Below are 24,557 nucleotides of genomic sequence, written 5' to 3'. Positions count from 1 at the left end.
ATCTCTCAGTTGTGCCCCCACAAACACATCAAAACAGTGACTGATGCCATTTGTGCAAGATCACACCAATTACTTGATATGTTGCTTGATAAAATTCAATTGTTTTATACAACGGGATAGTAATGAAAAACAGGTTGACAAAACAGTGATTTATCAAAATTGGAGTGGCTCCAGGAGTATCAAAGGTTAACAGTACTGTGAGGTCTCACACTTTGGGAATATTGGAAGGATGGGATGCAGATTTGCTACAGTCCGTAAGAGCAGGGATTTTGTTTTGGAAACCACCAGAGGAGAGATCCTGTGATTTGAGATGCGCACAGTGATGGACTCGCAGCTCGGAGCTACTGGAGATCCCAATTGCTGTAATAGCAAGACGGGCCAGTGGGTGGCGTGGGATGTTGCTGCGTGTTTCCGGTTGTTAGGTTCCGCTCGACAATGGCGGCGATGCTGAAGGGGCTGCGTTTGTGTAGTTCAGGTCTGTTTTTGTGACACCGAGATCGTACAGCTGTGGCCATGGAGCTCATTGCCGTGAAGTCGACCTGTCTTTTCCCTGGGTCAACGGAGCCAGATTTAGGGGTTTAGCACAGTCCAGCCGGTGGCCCGGTACCAGTCCTGCACTTTTCCTCCCTCAGTACCTGATTGGTGCTGTAGTCTGCAATCTGCCAGGCAACGCAGTGTCACAGTGTCTGGTCACTGACTACACCCAGCTATTCCATAACCGATAAAACGTTGCTTGTATATATCTTCTGGTCTGTGTTTGCTTAATTTACTGAAAGCATGTCTGTAAATCTGTTTTTTTGGTTTGTAAGCTTTTTTGTCGTCTCTTCTCCTCTGCCTGCCTCGGGGCTAAAGTTTGCATTTGTCGCCACTGAACTTTATTCGTGTTCTCAGTCAGCTTTTTAATCATTCAGGCACTTTGCAATTGATTTGGCGTGCTCTTGATTGTTTGCAACCTCCATGTGAGTCCAAGAGTTGCCAAATAATTGTGTACCAACAACATGAATAATAAAAGATCGTAGATGATGCACTAATCACCTCCTGCTATATAATAGTTTCGATGACTCATTTGTTGCGGATTGTTTCAACTTTAATACCTACCCTGTTGTTCCATACATTTCTTCTTCATAACCAACCTCATAAACAGTCCTGCAGCAAAAACTTTGCTGAAATCTAAACTGATGTTAACGACATTTACTTTAGCTGCAAGCTCATTTAACTCACAGAATGCACAGCATGGAAACTGCAACACCTTTATATAGAGTCCAGGTTTAATTATTTACCTTTAATTTACATTTGTTTATTTAAAATGAAATGTTCCTCTGTCTGGTTCCCTTTGTACCAATTCATGTGCTTTGAGATTGCCACTATCTTGAGTCTTTATTTTACCGTGACTCTGACATGTAATCTAGTTCTGTCACTTTTGCAATTGGGGGCCAATTAGTTGGTGTGTTTTGGACTTAGTCCACTCTTCGTGCAGCCCACCCTTCAGTTTCTACTTCTCTTGATTGCCCTTGCTCAGTTTATTGTTAATCTGCCACAGAGTATCTACTTTCAGTGTGCTTGTTATTTGGTACACCTTTACACCCTTTGTTTCTTGCTCGTCTTTTGACCAGTCAATTTTAAATCTACCCCATTGTTCTATTTGTCCTTTTCACCAATAAATTGTTTCCACTAGATTTCAGGTAGTTATCATTGGAGCTTACAATCAAGGATTTTTCCTTGTTTTTGTACCTTGGAGTTATTCAGACTTTTTGCTGAAATTTTCCTGCATTAAAGTTGGCTTTTCATCAGAAATTGTTTATTTGGTTCATAACTGTAAATAGTTTCGTGGTCTGCTATCACAGACTATTATTTCTTCTTATTGGGAAGTTGGTTATTGGCTTGCTACTGCAATAAAATAGCTTAAGATTTCTGCTTTAAAAGAGTTGTAAACATTTGATGTTACCTAATAAATGACAAACTGTTGACACCAGATGCTGTCATTTGCTGAACATTTAGTAGCTGCAGATATTTTGTCTTTCAGGAAACTTATCACTGTATGGCATTAAAAGTTTACAGTATAAATCAACAAGAATATTTTGCCAGGTGCCATGCAAATCATCATGCCAAGGGAGACTGTTCTCAAATAAGAACATGGTAGTGGAACTTGACAGCAACACAGGTAATTTCAGAAGTTCACGTGTTGCGATTCAGGAGAAGTAATGAATGGTACATGATATTCAGTTTTTTGATAAAACATTAATTATATTAATGTTTTTCAGTGTAGAATGATAGCTATACAGTTTCGGTGTTACGTAGTAACCTTAACCCTATGGGCAACATGTCAATGAGTGAAGTTCAAACTCAGATGGTTTTCTTTCTGTTGTGGAGCAGAGGCCTTCTGAAACAGGCTCCTGGAAAATTAGGCTGAATGATCTTTCTTCTGTGTAAAGTTCAGACTTATTCTTTTGAGGCAGGTGTTAGAAAGAAAAGTGCACCCCATCTTTATGTTTTAATTGAAGCGACAACATTCAGCTGATAGAGTCCCAGTGAGTTGGCTTCATTTTCAGAAAGTTGTGTCTGTTATGTTGTCAAGGATCCCAAGGAATGCTTGTCAGGGTAATAACAAAGTTCAAATCCAAATCCAAATCCAAATCCAAGGTGAATGATGTTTTCTGTGGAAATGTGGCAGAAGACTGAGCCGAGACCCTAAATGAATGGAGGCTTGTGAAGATTAAACTTACTCATCATTGGGAAATTCAAGTGGGAACACTAATTGGAAATACATGGATTTTTTTCACATTTATTCAATTTTCAAGTTTATACAACAGAATCATTTATGAATATCACTGAAGACAGAACCTACCATCCAACAATTTTTAAGTGACAATTTGTTTGACTATTTGTAGCAATCTTCCAACTTCCTCTGCTTATTTGAAATACTGCCTTGACAAGGCATTCAGCCAACTATATGTGAACAGCTGTATGTCCAAGTTAATTTTGGTTTGCAAAAAGCCGTGAATGTACCTCAAATCCACAGCTCCCAAACAAGAGGAAAGACTGAGTTTCTTTTTGACTGGACAGCTTTAATGCAAGTAATTGTCGCTTATTCCTCTGTCCAGGACATCGCTGTGCTTGGGAGTGGAATTCAGAAACTTCTTCCCAGCCCTTCTACAGCATATTGCTCACAAGCCCACAGAAGAGACCAGTGGAGAGCGGAAAGTAATATTGTTCCTCCAAGCTTCAGACTTGGAGATAGGTGTGTTGCCTCTTTAAATATCCCACAGGTTATGTCAGCCTTCTCTCCAGAAAACTGTAAAGTTCTTAGAAAAAAACATGCCTGTGCTGAATGCAGTTTGGATTGAAAAAATGAACGCAAGTTGAGATTCTTCCAGAGGTGGTTGACAAATACTGTGTCCAGTATTGTTATTTCCAGATGAAGCTAATCGTCCAGAAGTTTAGTATGGTTTGTAACCTTCAGTGCAAATCCTTGAGACTTTCTCTACTCGGCCAACATCCAACTCCCAACAGGCTGAAAACCTGATGGAATCCTTGAAATCATGAGGTTGGCTGACTTGGGAGAATCGGCGGTGGAAGTACAGTCAGTGTCTTAATGTTGCCTGCATCAAAATTCATGAAGAAAGTTTCACAGTGAAATCCTGCACATTCTGCCCATTGCACATATTCTATAAATTCCATCCCTCCATGCCAAATGATTGTTGGATGGAGTCAGTCAGAAGAGAACCCCCTCCTGATATTTGGTCATGTCATCATATATGGTCGTGCTGAACAGCACTCTGGAAGATCATCAGAATAAAACTGTCCCCATGATCCTAGAAGACAAGACACTACTTTCTCGGCCCAGCTCCTGGAGAGGAAGGATCCTCCCTATCACACCAACTAGTGTCACAACTTGTTACTAACTACAAGAAGATGCACATCCCCTCACCTTTAGTGGAATGCAGCTCCATCCACAACAAATATCACTGAAACAGAGGTGAAGGTAAGCCCTTTTTGTCAAGGCCTATTCAGCGCAAACTATCCCAAAGCGAAACAACCACTAACCATAGTGAACTTGCCATTGTCCTGTATCTCAAACACTTGAGAATTGGGGGTAAGCAACCTTTCATTGTGCCCATTGTAAATAAGCTTATTAACAATGCCTTCTTCCTACAGGCAGTATAACTGGAATGCACAGTGACTGTGTAATCCATGTATGAAAGTGAGTTTTTGTTAAACAGTCTCAGAAATTGTAAAGTAATATTTCTTGAATTGTGCCATAGAGTTATAAAATATGTGAACATATAAGCATGAACTAGACAGTACCTGATTCTATGGGTATTAATGTTAAAAAAGGAGAGAAATGTGAGAAGCTAACTATTTGGTTTTATGTACCATTGCATAAATATTGTGCTGAAGTGCAAATGAGATTGCGCTCAAATTCTGGTTTGGCGATTAAACCTTCTGGTACAGAGGGCAAAATGCTACCAGCTGAGCCAAGCTAATAACACAAACAACGTGTTTTGAAACATCTCTGAAAAGTACCCTGTGCACTTTGGGACATCTTTGGAGGTTGTAATCTCTGGTGTACTCTCCATGTGGCAAGTGTGAGGTTGTCCATTTTGCCTGGAAAATAAAAGGGCAAATTATTATTTAAATGGGAAGGAGATTCAAAGTGCATCAGTGCAGAGGGATCTGGGGCATCTTTGTGCATGAATCACAGAAAATAGGCTTGCAGGTGCAGCATATAATAAAGGCAAATGGAATCCAGGCGTTTATTGCAAAAGATCTGGATCATAGAAGTAAAGGAGAAGGCAGGTGGGACAAGTTTACTTTGGGATTATATTCAGCGTGGACTGGTTAGACTGAAGGTTCTGTTTCTGTGGTGTGTGACTCTATGACTGTAAGTGTTGTTACAATTATATAAGGTGTTGGTGAGACAAAATCTGGAGTATTATGTCCAGTTTTGGTCTCCTTACTTAAAAAGTGTGGTGGCATTGAAATCAGTTCAGAGAAGGTTCACCAGATTGATTCCAGGGATGAAAAGGCTGTCATATGAGGAGCAGTTGAATAATTTGGCTTTTACTCACTGGAGTTCAAAAGAATGAGGATGGGATTGGATTGAGATATATATTATGCGAAAGGGGACTGAAAAGATGGACGTTGAACAGATGTTCCCCCTTGTGGGACAGTTGCAAAGAAGAGGGTATGGAGCTAGTGAGAGAAACTAGGTTCAGAACTGAGATGAGGAGAAAGTACTTCCTTGAGGGTTGTGAATCGGTGGAACTCGCTGCCCCAGAGTGCAGTGGAGGCAGAATCAATAAACAGATTCAAGAAAGAAATAAATTTATTTCTGATGAGAAGTGGGATAAAGGGCTATGGGAAGTAGGCAGGAAAGTGGATTTGACACCAGGATGAGATCAGCCATGATTATGTTAAACAGTAGAGGGAACCCGAAGGGCTGAATTGCCTCATCCCGCTACTGATTCCTATGTTCCTAATTAGCAGGGCTATATTGGGCAGTTATTAGTGAAACACTATGAATATTAACAACTTGATGTGGAAATTGTCCATCCCTTTAACCAAAATTATTGTGTTTCCAGTATTCGTTTTATCAGTTAACCATCAACTCGTGACACTTTTGTTTTGAAATGGTATCATTGCACAGGTGTTTTGTTTTCTAAATGTCTAAGGGCTAATAATCTTTTTAATGCATTCGTCAGCAAAGCCTTTGATTAACTCGTGTTTAGGAGTTGCAGTGATTCAGATGAAGAAACCTCCTGTTAACAGTCTAAGCCTGGAATTCCTCACAGAATTTGCCATTAATATGGAGAAACTTGAGATGGATAGAGAATGTCGGGGTGTGGTTCTCACTTCTGTAAGTATACCAGAATTACAACACAGAAGGGGGCTGTTCAACCTGTTATGCACATGCTAGCTCTTTGTTAGCACTATTCAGTTAGCCCACTTCCCTAATCTTTCTCTCCAGCCTTTAATTTTTTTCCACATGGAATTATGCTTGTTTGATTGTTACGATGAATCTGCTTTCATCATCCTTTCAGGCAGTGCGTGCCAAATGTCAACAATTCAAAGCTGTGTAAAAATCAGTGTTTCCTCATGTTCTTTTGTCAGTCTCCTTACATCATTTTCCTCCACTTACCTACTCTTCTGCTACTGGAAACACTTTCTCCTCATTTTCTACATGAAAACCCATTCTGGTTTTGGTGACCTCTATCAAATTTCCTGTTAAAACTTCACTAGGCTCTCTGCATAACTGAAGTGTCTAAACACTAGTATGAATGTAATAATAAATCTCTTGTGCACCCTCAACAAGGATTTAGTATCTGGCTAAGTATGCTGACCAGAATTGAACACACACGTGCATGCTTGCATTCGGAACCCCCCACCGACCCCACCACCAACAAGCCTAACTGGTGTTTTATCAATGTTCAGCATTACTTCCTTGCATTTTACGTAATGGTTGCAGCACAGAAGGAGGCCATTAAACTGCAGGTGTCTGTGCCACCTTTGCAAAGGTTGATGTTGTCTATGTGGACTTTGGTAAAACCTTTGACAAGGTGTCTCATAGCAGACTGGTACAAAAGGTGAAGTCACATGGTATCGGGTGAGCTGGCAAGCTGGATACAGAATTGGTTCAGTCATAGGAGACCAGAGAGTAGCGGTGGAATGATGCTTTTCGGAATGAAGGGTTGAGACTAGTGGTGTTCCACAGGGATCAGTGCTGGGATCTCTGCTGTTCATTATCTACATAAATGATTTGGAGGAAAACGTAGCTGCTCAAATTAGTAAGTTTGTGGATGATACAAAAATTGGTGGAGTTGTAGATAGCGAGGAGGATTGCCAGAGGATACAATAGGGTTACGGGCATGGAGGTATGGCGGCATGGGCAGAAAAATGGCAGATGGAGTTTGATCTGGACAAATGTGAGGTGATGCAATTTGGAAGGTCAAGTACAGGTGGAAATTATACAGTGAATGGCAGAGCCCTTAGGGGTATTGATGTGCAGAGGGATCTGACTGTGCAGGTCCACAGATCACTAAAGGTAGCAGCGCAGGTAGATAAGGTAATAAAAAAGGCTAATGGCATGCTTGCCTTCATTGGAAGGGACATTGATTATAACGATAGACAAGTTATGCTGCAGCTCTATAGAACTTTAGTTTGGCCACAATTGTGATATTGTGTATAGTTCTGGTCACCACACTACCAGAAGGATGTGGATGCTTTGGAGAGAGTACAGAAAATGTTTAGCAGGATGTTGCCTGGTATGGGGGATTTTAGCTATGAAGAAAGGTTGGATAGACTGAGTTTGGTTTTCACTGGAACAGAGAAGGTTGAGGGGTGACCTGATAGAAGTTTATAAGATTGTGACTGGCATGGATAGAGTGGAAAGTATGAGGCTTTTTCTCAGGGTGGGGAAGGGTCAATTACTAGGGGACACAGGTTCGAGGTGCGAGGGGGGAGGTTTAAAAGAGATGCGCAAGGAAAGTTTTTCACAGAGATTGGTGAGTGTCTGGAATGCTTTGCCAGAAAATGTGGTGGAAGCAGACACAGTAGCAGCATTCAAGAAGCATCTGAATGAATACATGAATAGGAAGGGAATAAAAGGATACAGATCCTGTAAATTAAGATAGTTTTAGTATGGAAGGGCAAAAATGTGTCGGTGCAGGCTTGGAGGGCCGAAGGGCCTGTTCCTGTACTGTATTTTTCTTGTTTTAAAGCAGCAATTTGCCTAGAGCAATTCTCCCATCTTTCCCGCGTAGCTATGTACAGTGTTCATTTTCAGACAGTAATCCAAATCCATCCTGAATGCCTCAATTGAACCTGCCTCCATTACCCTTTCAGGAAATGCATTCCAGGTCCTAATCGCTCACTGCACGAAAATGGTTTCCTCGTATCCCGATTGCTTCTTTCGCCAAGTCCTTTTAATCCAAGTCCTCTTGATCTTGATTCTTCCATACAATGGGAACAATTGCTTCCTATCTGCTCAGTCCAGACTTTTCATGATTTTGGATACCTCTATCAAATCTTGTCTTAAACTTGTCCAACTTCTCAAATTGATGTACTATTGTCAATTCCTCGTTCCTACAGCCATTTTTGTGAATATTTGCGGCCAACTTTATAACACCTTCACAGACCATCTGAAGTTTTGTGCTCAGAACCTTCAGTTGAGGTTGAGCAAATTTCTATATATGTTAACATAATTCCTCACTATTGCACTTTTACGTCCCTAATAATAAAATCTAGGATGCCGTAAGATTTATTAACCAAGCTCTCAGCCTGTCCTACCATCTTCAATGAATAGCACCCGTATTTACCCATATCCTTCTGTTCTTGTATCCCCTTTAGATTTGTAGCCTTTGTTTTATTTTGTCTGTCTTCATACTTCCTACCAAAATGAATAATTTCACACTTCTCTGCATTAAATTTCATCAGCCATTTGTTTGCTCATTGCACTAATGTCAATGCCCATTTGGAGTTCCAGGTTATCCTTCTCGCAGTTCACAATATTTCCTAGTTTTGAATCATCCACACCTTTTGAAATTGTGACTTGTACAATAAGGACTAAGAAATTGAATATTTCAATAAACAGTTGGTACCTATTACTGATCCCAGAGGATCTTGACTGTAACCCTTCCTCCAGTCTGAAAAGCATTCATTAATTACTACTTTCTGTTTCCTGTCACTAATGCAGTGTTGTGTCTATTTTGCTACTGTCCCTTTTACTCTAAGGGCTGTAACTTTGCTCACAAATCTATTATACAGCAGTTTATTAAATGCCTTTTGGAAGTCTATAACTGATTAACAGCATTACTCTAATTGAACCCCTCTGTTACCTCCTCAAAAAATGCCAGCAAGTTAGTTAAACACAATTTGTTCTTAACTACTATATGCTGGCTTCCGGTCGCAAACCATTTCAACTCCCCCTCCCACTCCCTTGGTGACATGTCCATCCTGGGCCTCCTCCAGTGTCACAATGACACCACCTGCAAACTGGAGGAGCAGCATCTCAAATTCCACCTCAAGAGTCTACAGCCCATTGGCCTAAATGTGGATTTTACCAGTTTCAAAATCTCCCCACCCCAGCCTCATCCCCGCCTCCTTGACCTGACACACCCTGTCCATCTTCTCTCCCACTTCACTGACCCCTCCCTACCTGCACTCACCTATCACCAGCCCACCTACCTTCCCCAGCCCCAACACTCCTCTCTCCATTTATTTCTTAACTCCCTTCCCCCTCCCCCCTCCCCCATTTCTGAAGAAGGTTTCCTGACCCAAAACGTCAACTTGCCTGCTCCTCTGATGCTGCCTGGCTTGCTGTGTTTCTCCAGCTCCACACTGTTATCTATGCTGGCTTTTCCCTTTTTACCGCAACTTTTTTTTGTACATTATGCTTCGGATATTAAAAGCAGTGGTCCTACAGTTTTCAAAGATTTGTGTATTTGTGCTGCCTGGTCTCCGTCTGGAATTCTGGCACACTTTATTTAATTAGTTCATTTGCCTCTCCTCAACAGTCTATCTATGTGCTTTAATTCTCTTGCAATCTTCATTGTTTACAGCATTTGAGTTTTGCACCATCTGCAAACTTTGGGATTATGTGCTGTATCCCTAAGACCAAGCCATTAATCCATTTTGGAAACAACTATGACAAAATGAACATGTTAAAAATAATAGGATCTCACAGTAGATTATTACAGTTGGGATTAAGGTTTGAAACAAATCTTGTACTTTAAAGTGAATATTCTGACCTTACTCGTGAAATTGAGCAGCCAAAAGATAATTATAGAATTAATTCTGTGCAGTGGATTACTATGGTTGGTATCTCTAATAGAATCAGGGAGCTGTCGTAATTACTGTCCTTGTAATCACTGATAAACTGAATCATAAACTGACCTTGACAATCAGTGTGTACTTGCTACTGACGTACCTGCTTAGAATATATTTTATTGGATTGTTTAGAAATCTTGTTGTCATACCATGAGGAAATGCGCAAATGCGCTATTTGTTCCTGTACCTTAACCCTTAAGTGTTTATAGTTTAGTGGAGTGTAAGCAATGTTAGTAATCTTCAAATGTGTATTATGGGGGATCAATAATGGAATATGATCTGTTGCAAATGTGTGTCATGTTTACAGTTCAGAGATTACCTCAACAAAAGGGATCCAGATGTTCCGGATTTTTAAATTGCTTTCCCCACCTGCTCAGTTGATGAAGTCAGTATGCAGTTAAGTGCTAAAGACCAAAAGTTTTAAGATTTATGCCTCTTTTATCGAAGTATCTACTGTTCACCTCAGCAACTCTCAGGAAAATAATGCAAAACTGAAACGGAGATGTTGGCAGGATGTCACTAATGGTTTCCTGCAGGATTTGTCTTAGGGCTTCAACTATTCAACATATTTCATCCACTTTGGACCTAAATAGGATAAAGCATTGTACTTTCTGGATGGTGAACAGCGAGAAACAATGGATCTCTGTCGAAACTTGCAGGACCAGGTATATAGATCATTAAAATGTCATGAACAGGTAAATGAAAAAATCAAAAATAGGCTAACGGAACACTGACCTTTCATATTTCGAATAATAGAATACAAGAAAGTAAAAATTATGCTTCAACTGTGAAGTGATGTACTGTGAGCAGTTCTAGACAGTGCACCTTCTGAAAAATAGCCTTAGAGGGAGGGCATTGTAGGTGTATTGGAAGAATACCTGGACTCCAGAACTTAAGCTACGGGGAGAGAAAGAACAAATTGAAGTTGTATTCCCCGGAATTTAAAATTCAAGGACTGATTTGATGTAAATTTTCAAAGTATTAATGAGAATGGAAAAGGTAAAAGGAGAGGAACTATTACGAAAGGAAAGACTACATAAATCTCTTGATTGATTACTGACGAAGTTGGAATTCTTTGAACCAATACAGCATTGTTGTTGCACTCAAAATTTCTGAATGAAAGAATGTCCCTGTGAACATGAGGTATCTGCATTCAAGTGTCAACAGCAAAGAACATGAAGGAGAATGAAGAATTTAATTTTAAAAGACCATGTATTGAAATTTCAGTCTAAAATATAAATTATTTCCAGTATGGATTTTTTTTTGTTTTTGGAAAGGAATATAATCACAATTCTTTAATTTTAGTCTATTCCTAAGATCTTTTCTGCTGGCTTGGATATCAATGAAATGTATGGGAAGACACCAGAGCATACTGGGGAGTTCTGGAGATCTGTCCAGGAAATGTGGTTGAAGTTGTACGGTTCCAATATGGTGACAATAGCTGCAATCAATGTAAGTATCAAAATTGTCTTCATAACTTGCAATTTTCTTTAGTGAATAGTTGCCTAGAGCTGAGATTGTTTTTATGTAAATAACTTTTTAAAAATAATAGTGAAGTACAATATGTAATAATACTGATTTACATTCAGTTCGCAGTAACTTTCCAAAATAAATTTAGAAAGTCAGAAAGGTTTTTGAAGAATCAGTGAATTCAGCAATATTTCCAAATTTGTTAACTTGAATTGTGAAATTAACTTACAAAATTGTCACCACAAAATCCTATGACCTGGTACTAATATGGAAGTATCATCAATTTCACGAGGAAACAAAATCCTGAGAATCTTCAGCAATGGCCTTTGTTACCATGAACGTGTGGTTACCTCTGAAGCAATGAACCCTCAAAACAGAATTGCATTATAACACTCTAATGTGACTCAGCTCAGGACCCACACAAGTCAGACCTTCTAAAGTAGGGTCAAGCAAACTCAAATTGAAGGACCATGCGATTACAGAATTCTCCTGCACTGTCAAGAACCTGAATGAGAAGGTTGCTCTGGAGCTGGTCAAGAATTTATCTTTGGATTTCTTCTATTCTTCATCCGTAGGCTTCCCTTTGGCGATGACACCTGAAGACAGCCTGTCATATTCCATATGAGCCCTGACAGTGAAAACTCTTTCTCCCTGTTCATTCTGTTTTCAAATACCTGTGCATTGTCAGACTGTTTATCCTACATCCACTTCTGAAAAGGCCTCAATTTCCTTCAGTTAAACACTGGGGAGAGCAAAACCATTGACTTCAGAACATACCACCGCGCCCCCCCCACCCCACCACCACCACAACCTTATTCTCTAATCATTGATTCCATTTTTCTCCCTCTCCCTGGCCACAGTCTTTTGCTGAACTCAAATTTTCATATGTTCATGTACTACTTGATCCTGCACTTTGCTTTCAAATAAACCTGGAAGTCCAGGTGTGTAGATCATTCAAAATGTCATGAACAGATATACAAAAAAAATTTACAAGGTTAATGGAATGCTGACCTTTAAATCTAGATGTCTGGAATACAAAAGGATAGAAATTGCACTTTAGCTGTGAAGAGCCATAGTTTTACGTGTCTTATGGTACGAGTAATTCTACATAGCACACCTGAGGAAGAATGTATTGTCCTTAGAGGAAGGGCATTGCTGATGTGCCAGAATAATAATACTATAGTTATTCCCAATAATATCTTGAAAACTAAGATCAAGTAACCCCTTAGTTTCTAGATTCCAGGAAAAACAACTCCTGTTTGTGTTCTCTCTCTCTTTAGCGAAACTTGGAGTCGTAGTGATACACAGCACAGAATCAGACCCTTCGGTCCAACTCATCCATGTGGACCAGATATCCGAAATAAATCTAGTCCCATTTTGCTAGCATGTGACTGATATCCCATTAAACCCTTCCTATTCTTACACCCATCTAGATCTCTTTTAAATGTTGTAATTGCACCAGCCTCCACCGCATGCTCTGGCAGCTCATTCCATACACGCACCACCCTCTGCATGAAAAAGTTACCCCTTCGATCCCTTTTAAATCTTTCCCCTCTCTCCTTAAACCTATGCCATCTAGTTTTGGACTCCCCACCACCCCTGCACCCACACCCACCCTGGAGAAAAGACCTTGTCTATTTACCCAATCCATACCCCTTGTGATTTTGTAAACCTTTATAAGGTCACTCCTCCAGGGAAAATAGCCCCAGTCTATTCAGCCTCTCCCTATAGCTCAAATCCTCCAACCCTGGCAACATCCTTGTAAATTGTTTTTGAACCCTTTCAAGTTTCACAACTTCCTTGCTGTAACAGAATTGTACGCAGTATTCCAGTAGTGGCCTAACCAGTGTCCTGTACAGCTGCAACATGACTTCCCGACTACTACACTCAGTGCACTGACCAACAAAGGCAAGCATACTAAACGCCTTCTTCACGGTCCTATCTACCTGCGATTCCACTGTCAAGGAACCATGAACCTGCATTCCAAGGTCTCTGTTCAGCAACACTCCCCAGGACCTTACCATTAAGTGTGTAAATCCTGCCCTGATTTGCCTTTCCTAATGCACCACGTCACGTTTATCTAAATTAAACTCTGTCTGCCACTCTTCAGCCCATTGGCCCATCTGAGCAAGATCCTGTTGCATTCTGAAGTAACTTTCTTCACTGTCCACTATGCCTCCCATTTTGGTGTCATCTGCAAACCTACTAACCATACGTCCTATGTTCGCATTCAAATCATTTAAATAAATGATGAAAAGCAGTGGACCCAGCACCTCCTTCCTTAGATATGGGGCCCAGAGCTGCTCACAATTTCCCAAATGCGGCCTGACCAGAGCCTTTTATGGCCTCAGCAGTTCATTTCTGCCCTTGTAGTCTAGATCTCTTGAAATGAATGCTGACATTGTATTTGCCTTCCTAACTGCCAGCTGAGCCTGCATGTTAAACTTAAGAGAATCCTGAAGTGGGACTCCCAAGTCACTTTGTGATTCAGATTTCCCCATTTAGAAAATAGTATAAGCCTCTATTATTCCTATCAAAGTGCATCATCTCGCTCTTTCCCACATTGTATTCCATGTGCCACTTCTTTGCTGAATCTCCTAGCCTGTGCAAGTTCTTCTGCATCCTCCCCACTTCCTCAACACTAAGTGTCCCTCCACCTGCTTTTGTGTCGTCTGCAAGCAGAGCAACAATGCTCTCAATTCTTTCAGCCAGATCATTAATATATATTGTGACTTTTTCTGGTCCCTACATTGACCCCTGCAGAACTCCAGTACCTACTGGCTGGCATCCTGAAAAAGGGCCCTTTAACCTACTCTGTACCTTTTGCCTGTCAGCCAATCCTCTATGCATGCCAGTACGTTGCCCCATAACACCATAGGCTCTTATCTTCTGTAGCAGCCTCCTGTGCAGCACCTTGTCAAAGGTTTTCTGGAAATCCAAATAGATCACATCTAACTTTCTCCTTACCTCATCAAAGAATTGTAACAAATTTGTCAGGCATGACCTCCATGAAGCCATGTTGACTCAGCCTTATTTTACCCTGCACTTCCAAGTTCTCAGCAAGCTCGTCCTTAATACTGGACTCTCAAATCTTACCAATCGCTGATGTCAAGCTAACTGGTCTATAATTTCCTGTCTTCTGCTTCCCTCCCTCCTTTCTTAACAGGGGTGTTAACATTAACGATTTTCCAGTCCTTTGGGATCTCTCCTTCAGAACTCTGGGCTGTAATCCATCTTTTGGTCATTTATCCATCTTCAGACCTTTCTGTTTCCCCAGCACTTTTCTCCTTAGTGATAGCCACTACACTTATCTCTGCCCCCAACCCTCTTGAAGTTCTGGTATGGTATTGGTGTCTTCCACTGTGAAAACTGATGCAAAGGACGTGTTCAGTTCCTCTGTGATTTCAGTGTTCCCCATTGTTACTTCCCTAGCTTCATTTTCCAATGGTCCAAAGTCCACTTTTGCTTCTCTTTTACCTTTTAGATATCTATAAAATAAAACTCTTGCAATCTTCCTTTAAATATGACTAGCTATCCTACCCGCTTATTTCATCATCTTCCTGCTTATTGCTTTTTTAATTTTCTGCAGCTGGTTTTTAAAGGCTTCCCACCAATTTTCACCACATTGTATGCTTTTTCTTTTGCTTTTATTCATGGTTGCCTTGTCCTCCCCTTAGTACGTTTCTTCCTGAATTACCCCAGAAACTCCTGCCATTGCTGTTCCCCCATTTTGCCTGCTAGGCTCCCCTTTCAATCAACTCAGGCCAGTTCCTTCCTCATTTCTTAGTAGTTACATTTACTGAATTGTAATACCATTATGTTTGATCAGCTTCTCCCTCTCAAACTGCAGGGTATATTCTATCATATTATGGGCACTGCTCCCTAAGGATTCCTTTATCTTAAGTTCCCTCATCAAGTCTGCCTCATTACACATCCACCAAATCCAGAATTGCCTGTTCCCCAGTGGGCTGTAGCACAAACTGCTCCAAAAAACATCTTGTAGACATTCCACAAATTCCATTTCTTGAGATCAGCTACCAACCTGATTTTCCCAGTCCACCTGCAAATTGAAGCCCCCCATGAATATGTAATAGTGTTTTTCTTACATGCCTTTTCCATCTCCTGATTTATTTTCTTCATCACATCCTGGCTACTACTAGGAGGCCTTTATGCAACGCCCATCGGGGTCATTTATCCTTTTCAACTCTACCCCGACAGATTGCAAGCCTTCTGACTCTATATCACTTCTTGCTATCAATTTAATTTCATTTCTCGCCAACAAGGCAACCCCATCCCCTCTGCCCATCTGCCTATCCTTTCAATAGGATGTGTATCCTTGGATCCCCTTGCAGCCACGTCTCTGTGATGTCCACAGCATTATATCTGCCAATTTCAATCTGCGCTTCAAGTTCTGTACCTTGTTTTGTATACTGCGTGCATTTAAGTGCAACACCCTTAGTCCTGCATTGACATCCCCCCCCTTCTGATAGTTGTCCCCTTATCAGATGTGCCTGAAATTAGGTTCCAGATCCTTTTAATACTTTGCCTTATTACTTGTTCTGGAAACTTTAACCTCTACTGAGTCTTCCCCCAGTTTAACTTCTTCCATAATGTTGCAGGCGACTGAACTCACTCCCCACCTATTTAAAGTTCTGTCTGCAGCCCTAGTTCTGCAATGGGCAGTTTGTCAGGGAAGCGGTCCTAGCATGATTCAGGTGGAGCCTGTCTCATTGGAACAGCTCCATCCTCTCCCAGTACTGCCAGCAATGTACCATGAATTCAAACTCATTTGTCCCACACTAATTTTTGAGACAATTGTTTACCTCTGATCTTGACCCTGTGCCAGTTTGTGCATGGCTTGGTTCTGCTTTTCAATTTAGCCCTTGGCTGCTCATATTCCTTCAGAACCACTTTTCCCTTTTTGCCTGTATCATTCGTATCTGTGGCCCATGACAATTGGATCTTCCCCTCCCACCCCAAGTTCCTCTCCTGCCTAGATGAGATATCCTGAACCCAGGTAACACTGCCTTCTTGATCCTGGCCACAGAATGGTGACTGTTCCCCTAAGTATACGATCCCCAATTACAACTACATTTCTCTTCTCTCCCTGCCCTTGAATGGCTCCCGGTGCCATGGTCAGTTTGCTCATCTTCCCTACAGACCCCGCTCTCGTCCACACAGGCAGCAATCATCTCAAATCTACTAGACAAGCTCAAGGGCTGAGGCTCCTTCAGCACCACCTCCTGGATTCCTCTACCTGCCTCACTGGAAGTTCACTGTCTTTCCCTGACTGCTGACCGAATTTGAGATTATTAATCTAAAGGGTATGACTGCCTCCTAAAACACAGCGTCCAGGTAACTTTACCCCCTCCCTGATATGTGGTAGTGTTCAACGCTCAGAGTCCAAATCATCAACTCTGAGCTGGAGTTCCTCAGGCAACCAACACTTGCTACAGATGTGGTCACTGTGAATGAATGGGGTCCACCAGTTCCAACACCATGCAGTTACAGTGCATCGCCTGGCCCAGCATCTCTCTTAATTATTTAGTTCTTAATTTTATTTGTAAAAAAATTTGTACTGGTCTTTTAGTTGTAGCCTGTAAATATTTCCCCTATTTACCTTCAATCTGAAAGTAAATTATTAGTTACAAATTGACAATCACCAGCCAATGAATTTGAGGTATACTTGTGATACCACTCTTTTGTACAGGGCGCTTGATCCTGGACTTCAATTTATCCTGTTTAAAAACCCCTTACGAATTATGAGCATAAAGAAAGCAAACAAAAAGCACCTCTTCCCTTCTCAACCAGATTCCTACATTGTCTCCACATTCCTCAGACTATATACTCACTTTAGCTGTGTCTCACTCTAGATGTGATCTCTCTTTTCTTACCATGTGAAGCTGATTGATTCTTGTCTCTTGTGCGCCTATCATTGCCTTTGCTCCAATATTTGCAGTTGTGCCTTTAACCATCCAGGCTCTGAAGTCTATAATTCCATCCTTAAGCTTCTCATCTTTACCACCCATTTTTTCTTGAAGTCATTCCTTTAAACTGTTTGACCAATATTCTAATCACCTGTCATTATTCGTCTTCACTATAACTTGCTGGCAGTTCTGACCTGATAACACTCCTGTAAAGTGTGTTAAAATGTTTTACTCTAATACAAATATTACATAAATACAAATTATTACCGTTAACTCAGCAGTTCTTTCACTCTTGTTGTATGGATTATCATTAATTATTACAATAAAAATATTTAAAATTGAAATACTGGTAAATAAAGGTGGAGGAGAAGAAAAATAAATAAGAAGTCAGCTGAGGTTGTTGGTCTTTGTGAAACCCACAGCCATCTGTATCCCTACTGTTGCCAGCTAACTTTTACTACACTTAAACCTATATCAGTATGACAGCATCCAAGAGAGTAATTAGATCTGAAACATTCATACTTCGTAATCTGCACTAAAGTATGTTGGAAGAAACAAGGTAAATATGTTACTGGACTCAAAATGTTAACTCTTGCGTCACCGCAGATGCTGTCAGACCTGCTGTGCTTCACCAACGCTTTGTTTTTACTTGTAATTACCATTGCTTCCTGGTTCACCATTGAAATTACGATGTTATGTTTGCCAGATTATAAAGTTGACCAATGAATCAAATATTTCTGGTACTGTGCTTTGACCCTGCGATGGTAGAAAGATGAAAAAAGAACGACAATTTTATATACAGCCTGTGTTTGAAAGTTTCGTAAACTAACAGCAAGTGCAAACCATCTATTCACTTTACCTCATTCAAGCATAGCTTCCTGTTCTTTGAAACAAAACATATAAAGCTTACAGAAATTACCTATCCTTCACACTGTAACCTGTCAGGTCCAACCAGTCACTCTTGGTGTATTGAGCAATATTTTCAAAAAATCACCTACTTTTGTTTTGAAGGAAAGTATAATTAAATATGATGCTGTTATAATAGCACATTAGTGCCATTGATCTGTCCATCTCTTGAAATTACTATCCCCATTATTATCGTAGGGGGCCAGCCCTGCTGGTGGATGCCTCATGGCATTGGCATGTGACTACCGAATTATGGCAGATAATCCAAAGTATGCAATAGGCCTAAATGAAACCAAACTTGGAATCGTTGCACCATTCTGGTAGGTCCTCTCAAATTTAGCAATTAAACTTTATTTGCATTAGTTCATTTGTAATGGAAAAAGTAAAAAATATTGTTTCTCTTCAGAACCTTATGCTAATCTTTCACTGGAACTTCATTTATAATCTACTATGTTTCTTTGATTCTTTCTCATGTTGTCATCTCCAATTTGTATAGGTACTTCTTACAGTACTTTCTCTATTTCTGAGTTTCAAGTCTCTCCTTTCTGTGTTTATGAATGTTTACTTTTCTTTATGAGCATTTCCTCATCTGGCACAGACTTCATTCTTCATTTTGGCATTGTAAAGTATACACAATTCATGCACCTTTTAATCATGAGGGCAAAACGTCAGTTGCGGGGTGAGTTTGAGTAACAAAGCTAATTTGCTGCCTCAAGTGATCTGGTCAAGAAATTGCAGCTTTCCATTCACTGATGTTCTTACAGCTGGTGTGAAAAGCACCTTGATAATTGCTGTTTTACCCTGTATCAGACAAGACTCGGTTGCAAATAGCAGTTCTCATTTGCAAAACAGAAGCTGATTTCAGAATAGAGTACTTAATTCAGATAAGAGTTACATCCAAGGCTGACAGTAAGCATTATGTGTTATGAAAATATTATGAAGAACTGTGTGGATGTGGGACCACTTGCAACGTTGGACAGGAAAAGTGACTGCAAAACTGAGAGGAAGTTATTGAATGGGAAGAGTGCCTCTAGATGATTTTGAAGAGAGATTTTATGAAAAATATTAGAGGTTAAGTGCCTGTAAGCTGGAAGTGAGTACATCTGTAATTTCATAAATTTGAGGGAGGAAAGTACTTCTGTGTTAGAGACATACTGCCTCTAGTGCCTCCATACTGGGGTCAGTTACAAAATAACATGCTTGTGAATTGGAGGAGAAAGTCTTTGAGCTAGCAAGCATTGGTGATAGAAGGGAACAGTCTAAGATCGGCACTTAGAATGGGAGAGTGTTTAAACTGAGAGAAGTTGTAAGGTGAAGATTGAACTGGGAAGAGTTGAAGGCCGAGAGTCTCCCTCTGAAAGAAGTGAAAGTGGGCAAATGGGACAATTGTGAAGAGTGCAGGTTCACACGTCTGAAAGAAAAGATTCATTCATTGCGGCAGCTTTTTAGAAAGTGTTAGTCTGTTTAATCTAGATAAAACAAATAACAATTATTTAGTTGAATTTATTTGTAGAATATAAGAATGCATCAGTCATGGTACTATGAAGACTATTATGAACCAGAATGGACTCTTTCTCTTCTTGGCCCCAGAAAAATGTCAGTTCAGGGAAGTAGCAGAATTTGACCAGATTTGTGATTTTACAATTTGCTTTTCCAGTACTTTCTTCTTTCGGTTCTTGGATCCCAATTTTTTAATCTAGTTCTACTTATCTGGTATTGAAAAGCCCTCTAAGTTTTAATTTCCAGTACTTTCCTCAAGGTTGCATTGGAGGTGAGTGGAGGAAAAATACGCCAGGTCTGGGAGAACATAGAGGGTGTATAGGTTGTGGGAGAAATAGTATTTACAAACATAGTGGTCATGATCAAACTTGCCTTTGTGTTATTTTACATTGTAGTTGCTTTTCCATAACCATTTGGTGAAAGTAGCTGAACTTTTATTGTTGGTTCTAAGTTGTAGTTTCTTTATTATTTCATCATCAAAGGTTCAAGGACACCATGATTAATGTCATTGGACGAAGGGCCACAGAGCATTCGCTCCAGCTTGGCCTAATGTACAGTACTTCAGAGGCCTTGAAAATTGGACTTGTTGACCAACTGGTAGCACAAGATAAAATTATGACAAATGCTTTAAGTGTAATGTCAGAATGGTTGGCTATTCCAGGTAAGTTTTTTTGAATTTGGAAGTGGTAAAAGGTACAAAAGTTCTGATTAATCCTTTTGTGAAACATTTTGTTGATCCTGCATAAAACTAAATCCTAAATATTTACATAGAAACAACCATTAATTTCTGTTTAAAATGCACTTAGAAACTTTATAACATGGAATTATGGTATATAGAAAGGTTTTTACAAATTTAGCTGTGTTTCATGTAAATTGTTCCTCTTCACTGTGAGGGAATCTTTCAAATGTCCAGCATGTCACAACCTTGAAACTCATGTTCTTTCTATATAAGATGTATTTTGAATGGCAAATTAATAAGTGAACTTAGCCCTTGTCACCTCCCTCTTTGTAGTCTTGCAGCTGAGATCAGCAACTTAACAGCATGAGAAATTTTAAGTTGTGTAATTTCCATTCCATCAAGAATTGGTACTTCAATGAGTCAGCATATCCACTTGGTTTTCGCAAGTCTTTTCTGAGCTGTATGCTGTTTGTTTGATATTTAAACTGTTTTGTGTATGACTTTGTAATCTCCCATCAGTTGGATTGCAAGGTAAGTTCATTCTTCAAAGGGTTGATTGTGTGCTTAACGTGGGGTCAGTTCTCTGAATGTACTCAAATTGAATACAATTAGAAAAGAAAACTTCCAAGATTAAATAGATGCCTTCATATCACATAGCATCACATAGTTGTTTCAGCGGCGGGAGTCCGGGAGGAAGCGCGAGGGCAGCCTGGGAAGGTGAGCTTTTCGATTATAAAAGTCTTGCCTCGCGTGACTGTGGCCTTGCAGTTGTTTCAGCAGCGGGAGTCCGGGAGGAAGCGCGAGGGCAGCCTGGGAAGGTGAGCTGTTTGATTATAAAAGTCTTACCTCGCGTGACTCCATTTTTGGAGTAAGTGAGGTAATATATTTGGGTGGTTGCTTTACCCAAAACACTACCTAGGTAGTGTCTCCCACCCATCCTCCTCCTCTAACCAAAAAAAAAGGTTCTGAGCGCTGATTTGGTAAGGCTACTAGTTTTTTTTTATTTGTCTGTTTGGGAATTCAGAACAGTGGAAATGGATGTTAGGGCAGTTGTATGCTCCTCCTGTAGAATGTGGGAGGTAAGGGTCACCAGTAGTGTCCCCACTGACTTCATCTGCGGGAAGTGCACCGAACTCCAGCTGCTCGGAAACCGTGTTAGGGAGCTGGAGCTGGATGAACTTCGGATCATTTGGGAGGCTGAGGGGGTAATTGAGAGGAGTTACGGGGAGGTAGTCACACCTCAGGTACAGGAAAAAGGTAGACGGGTTACAGTCAGGGGACGGAAAGGGAACAGGCAGACAGTGCAGGGATCCCCTGTGGCCATTCCCCTCAAAAACAAGTATACCGTTTTGGATACTGTTGCGGGGGGGAACTTACCAGGGGTAAGCCATGGGGTACAGGTCTCTGGCACAGAGTCTGTCCCTGTTGCTGAGAAGGGAAGGGGGGAGAGGAGGAGAGCATTAGTCATTGGGGACTCCATAGTTAGGGGGACAGATAGGAGATTCTGTGGGAACGAGAGAGACTCGCGGTTGGTGTGTTGCCTCCCAGGTGCTAGGGTCCGTGATGTCTCGGATCGTGTTTTCAGGATCCTTAAGGGGGAGGGGGAGCAGCCCCAAGTCGTGGTCCACATAGGCACTAACGACATAGGTAGGAAAAGGGATGGGGACGTAAGGCAGAAATTCAAGGAGCTAGGGTGGAAGCTTAGAGCTAGAACCATCAGAGTTGTTATCTCTGGTTTGTTACCCGTGCCACGTGCTAGCGAGGTGAGGAATAGGGGGAGAGAGCAGTTGAACACGTGGCTACAGGGATGGTGCAGGAGGGCGGGATTCAGATACCTGGATAATTGGGGCTCATTCTGGGGTAGGTGGGACCTCTACAAATGGGATGGTCTACACCTGAACCAGAGGGGTACCAATATCCTGGGGGGGGAATTTGCGAATGCTCTTTGGGAGGGTTTAAACTAATTCAACAGGGGGATGGGAACCTGAATTGTAGCTCCAGTGTACAGGAGATTGAGAGTAGTGAGGTCATAAATAAGGTTTCAAGGTCGCAGGAGTGTACCGGCAGGCAGGAACGTGGTTTGAAGTGTGTCTACTTCAATGCCAGGAGCATCTGGAATAAGGTGGGTGAACTTGCAGCATGGGTTGGTACCTGGGACTTCGATGATGTGGCCATTTCGGAGACATGGATAGAGCAGGGACAGGAATGGTTGTTGCAGGTTCCGGGGTTTAGATGTTTCAGTAAGATCAGGGAAGGTGGTAAAAGAGGGGGAGGTGTGGCATTGTTAGTCAAGGACAGTATTACGGTGGCAGAAAGGACGTTTGATGACAACTCGTCTACTGAGGTAGTATGGGCTGAGGTTAGAACCAGGAAAGGAGAGGTCACCCTGTTGGGAGTTTTCTATAGGCCTCCGAAAAGTTCCAGAGATGTAGAGGAAAAGATTGCAAAGATGATTCTGGATAGGAGCGAAAGTAACAGGGTAGTTGTTATGGGGGACTTTAACTTTCCAAATATTGACTGGAAACGCTATAGTTTGAGTACTTCAGATGGGTCAGATTTTGTCCAATGTGTGCAGGAGGGTTTCCTGACACAGTATGTAGATAGGCCAACAAGAGGCGAGGCCACATTGGATTTGGTACTGGGTAATGAACCAGGCCAGGTGTTAGATTTGGAGGTAGGTGAGCACTTTGGTGATAGTGACCACAATTCGGTTACGTTTACTTTAGCGATGGAAAGGGATAGGTATATACCACAGGGCAAGAGTTATAGCTGGGGGAAAGGCAATTATGAGGCGATGAGGCAAGATTTAGGATGCATAGGATGGAGAAGGAAACTGCAGGGGCTGGGCACAATTGAAATGTGGAGCTTGTTCAAGGAACAGCTACTGCGTGTCCTTGAGAAGTATGTACCTGTCAGGCAGGGAGGAAGTGGTCGAGCGAGGGAACCGTGGTTTACTAAAGAAGTTGAATCTCTTGTCAAGAGGAAGAAGGAGGCTTATGTAGAGATGAGGCGTGAAGGCTCAGTGAGGGCGCTTAAGAGTTACAAGTTAGCCAGGAAGGACCTAAAGAGAGAGCTAAGAAGAGCCAGGAGGGGACATGAGAAGTCTTTAGCAGGTAGGATCAAGGAAAACCCTAAAGCTTTCTATAGGTATGTCAGGAATAAAAGAATGACTAGAGTAAGATTGGGGCCAGTCAAGGACAGTAGTGGGAAGTTGTACGTGGAGTCCGAAGAGATAGGAGAGGCGCTAAATGAATATTTTTCATCAGTATTCACACAGGAAAAAGACAATGTAGTCGAGGAGAATACTGAGATACAGGCTATTAGACTAGACAGGATTGAGGTTCATAAGGAGGAGGTGTTAGCAATTCTGGAAGGTGTGAAAATAGATAAGTCCCCTGGGCCAGATGGGATTTATCCTAGAATTCTCTGGGAAGCTAGAGAGGAGATTGCAGAGCCTTTGGCTTTGATCTTTTTGTCATCATTGTCTTCAGGAATAGTGCCAGAAGACTGGAGACTAGCAAATGTTGTCCCCTTGTTCAAGAAGGGGAGTAGAGACAACCCTGGTAATTATAGACCAGTGAGCCTTACTTCGGTTGTGGGTAAAGTGTTGGAAAGGATTATAAGAGATAGGATTTATAATCATCTAGAAAGGAATAATTTGATTAGGGATAGTCAACGCGGTTTTGTGAAGGGTAGGTCGTGTCTCACAAACCTTATTGAGTTCTTTGAGAAGGTGACCAAACAGGTGGATGAGGGTAAAGCGGTTGATGTGGTGTATATGGATTTCAGTAAAGCGTTTGATAAGGTTCCCCATGGTAGGTTATTGCAGAAAATACGGAGGCATGGGATTGAGGGTGATTTAGCGGTTTGGATCAGAAATTGGCTAGCTGTAAGAAGACAGAGGGTGGTGGTTGATGGGAAATGTTCATCCTGGAGTTCAGTTACTAGTGGTGTACCTCAAGGATCTGTTTTGGGGCCACTGCTGTTTGTCATTTTTATAAATGACCTGGATGAGGGCGTAGAAGGATGAGTTAGTAAATTTGCGGATGACACCAAAGTCGGTGGAATTGTGGATAGTGCGGAAGGATGTTGCAGGTTACAGAGGGACATAGATAAGCTGCAGAGCTGGGCTGAGAGGTGGCAAATGGAGTTTAATGCGGAAAAGTGTGAGGTGATTCACTTTGGAAGGAGTAACAGGAATACAGAGTACTGGGCTAATGGTAAGATTCTTGGTAGTGTGGATGAGCAGA

At 41.3% G+C, this 24,557-nt stretch overlaps 1 protein-coding gene across 1 annotated transcript in view; it reads left to right on the top strand.

The window, feature by feature from the left end:
- The first annotated feature begins 391 nt into the window (after positions 1–391).
- Positions 392–24,557, top strand: part of eci1 (enoyl-CoA delta isomerase 1) — a 43,071-nt gene continuing 18,905 nt past the window's right edge. The window contains exons 1-6 of the mRNA XM_048609540.1: positions 392–475; positions 2,024–2,161; positions 5,730–5,857; positions 11,131–11,277; positions 18,327–18,448; positions 20,111–20,289. Coding sequence (XP_048465497.1) covers positions 436–475; positions 2,024–2,161; positions 5,730–5,857; positions 11,131–11,277; positions 18,327–18,448; positions 20,111–20,289 — 754 coding nt within the window. The 5' untranslated portion in view covers positions 392–435. The remainder of the gene's footprint in view (positions 476–2,023; positions 2,162–5,729; positions 5,858–11,130; positions 11,278–18,326; positions 18,449–20,110; positions 20,290–24,557) is intronic.

Source organism: Rhincodon typus, chromosome 21 (assembly GCF_021869965.1).
Source record: "Rhincodon typus isolate 14 chromosome 21, sRhiTyp1.1, whole genome shotgun sequence".
In the NCBI taxonomy this organism is placed as follows: Eukaryota; Metazoa; Chordata; class Chondrichthyes; order Orectolobiformes; family Rhincodontidae; genus Rhincodon; species Rhincodon typus.
Note: the sequence above shows the minus strand (reverse complement) of the source record. Positions and strands in the feature narration are given on the sequence as shown.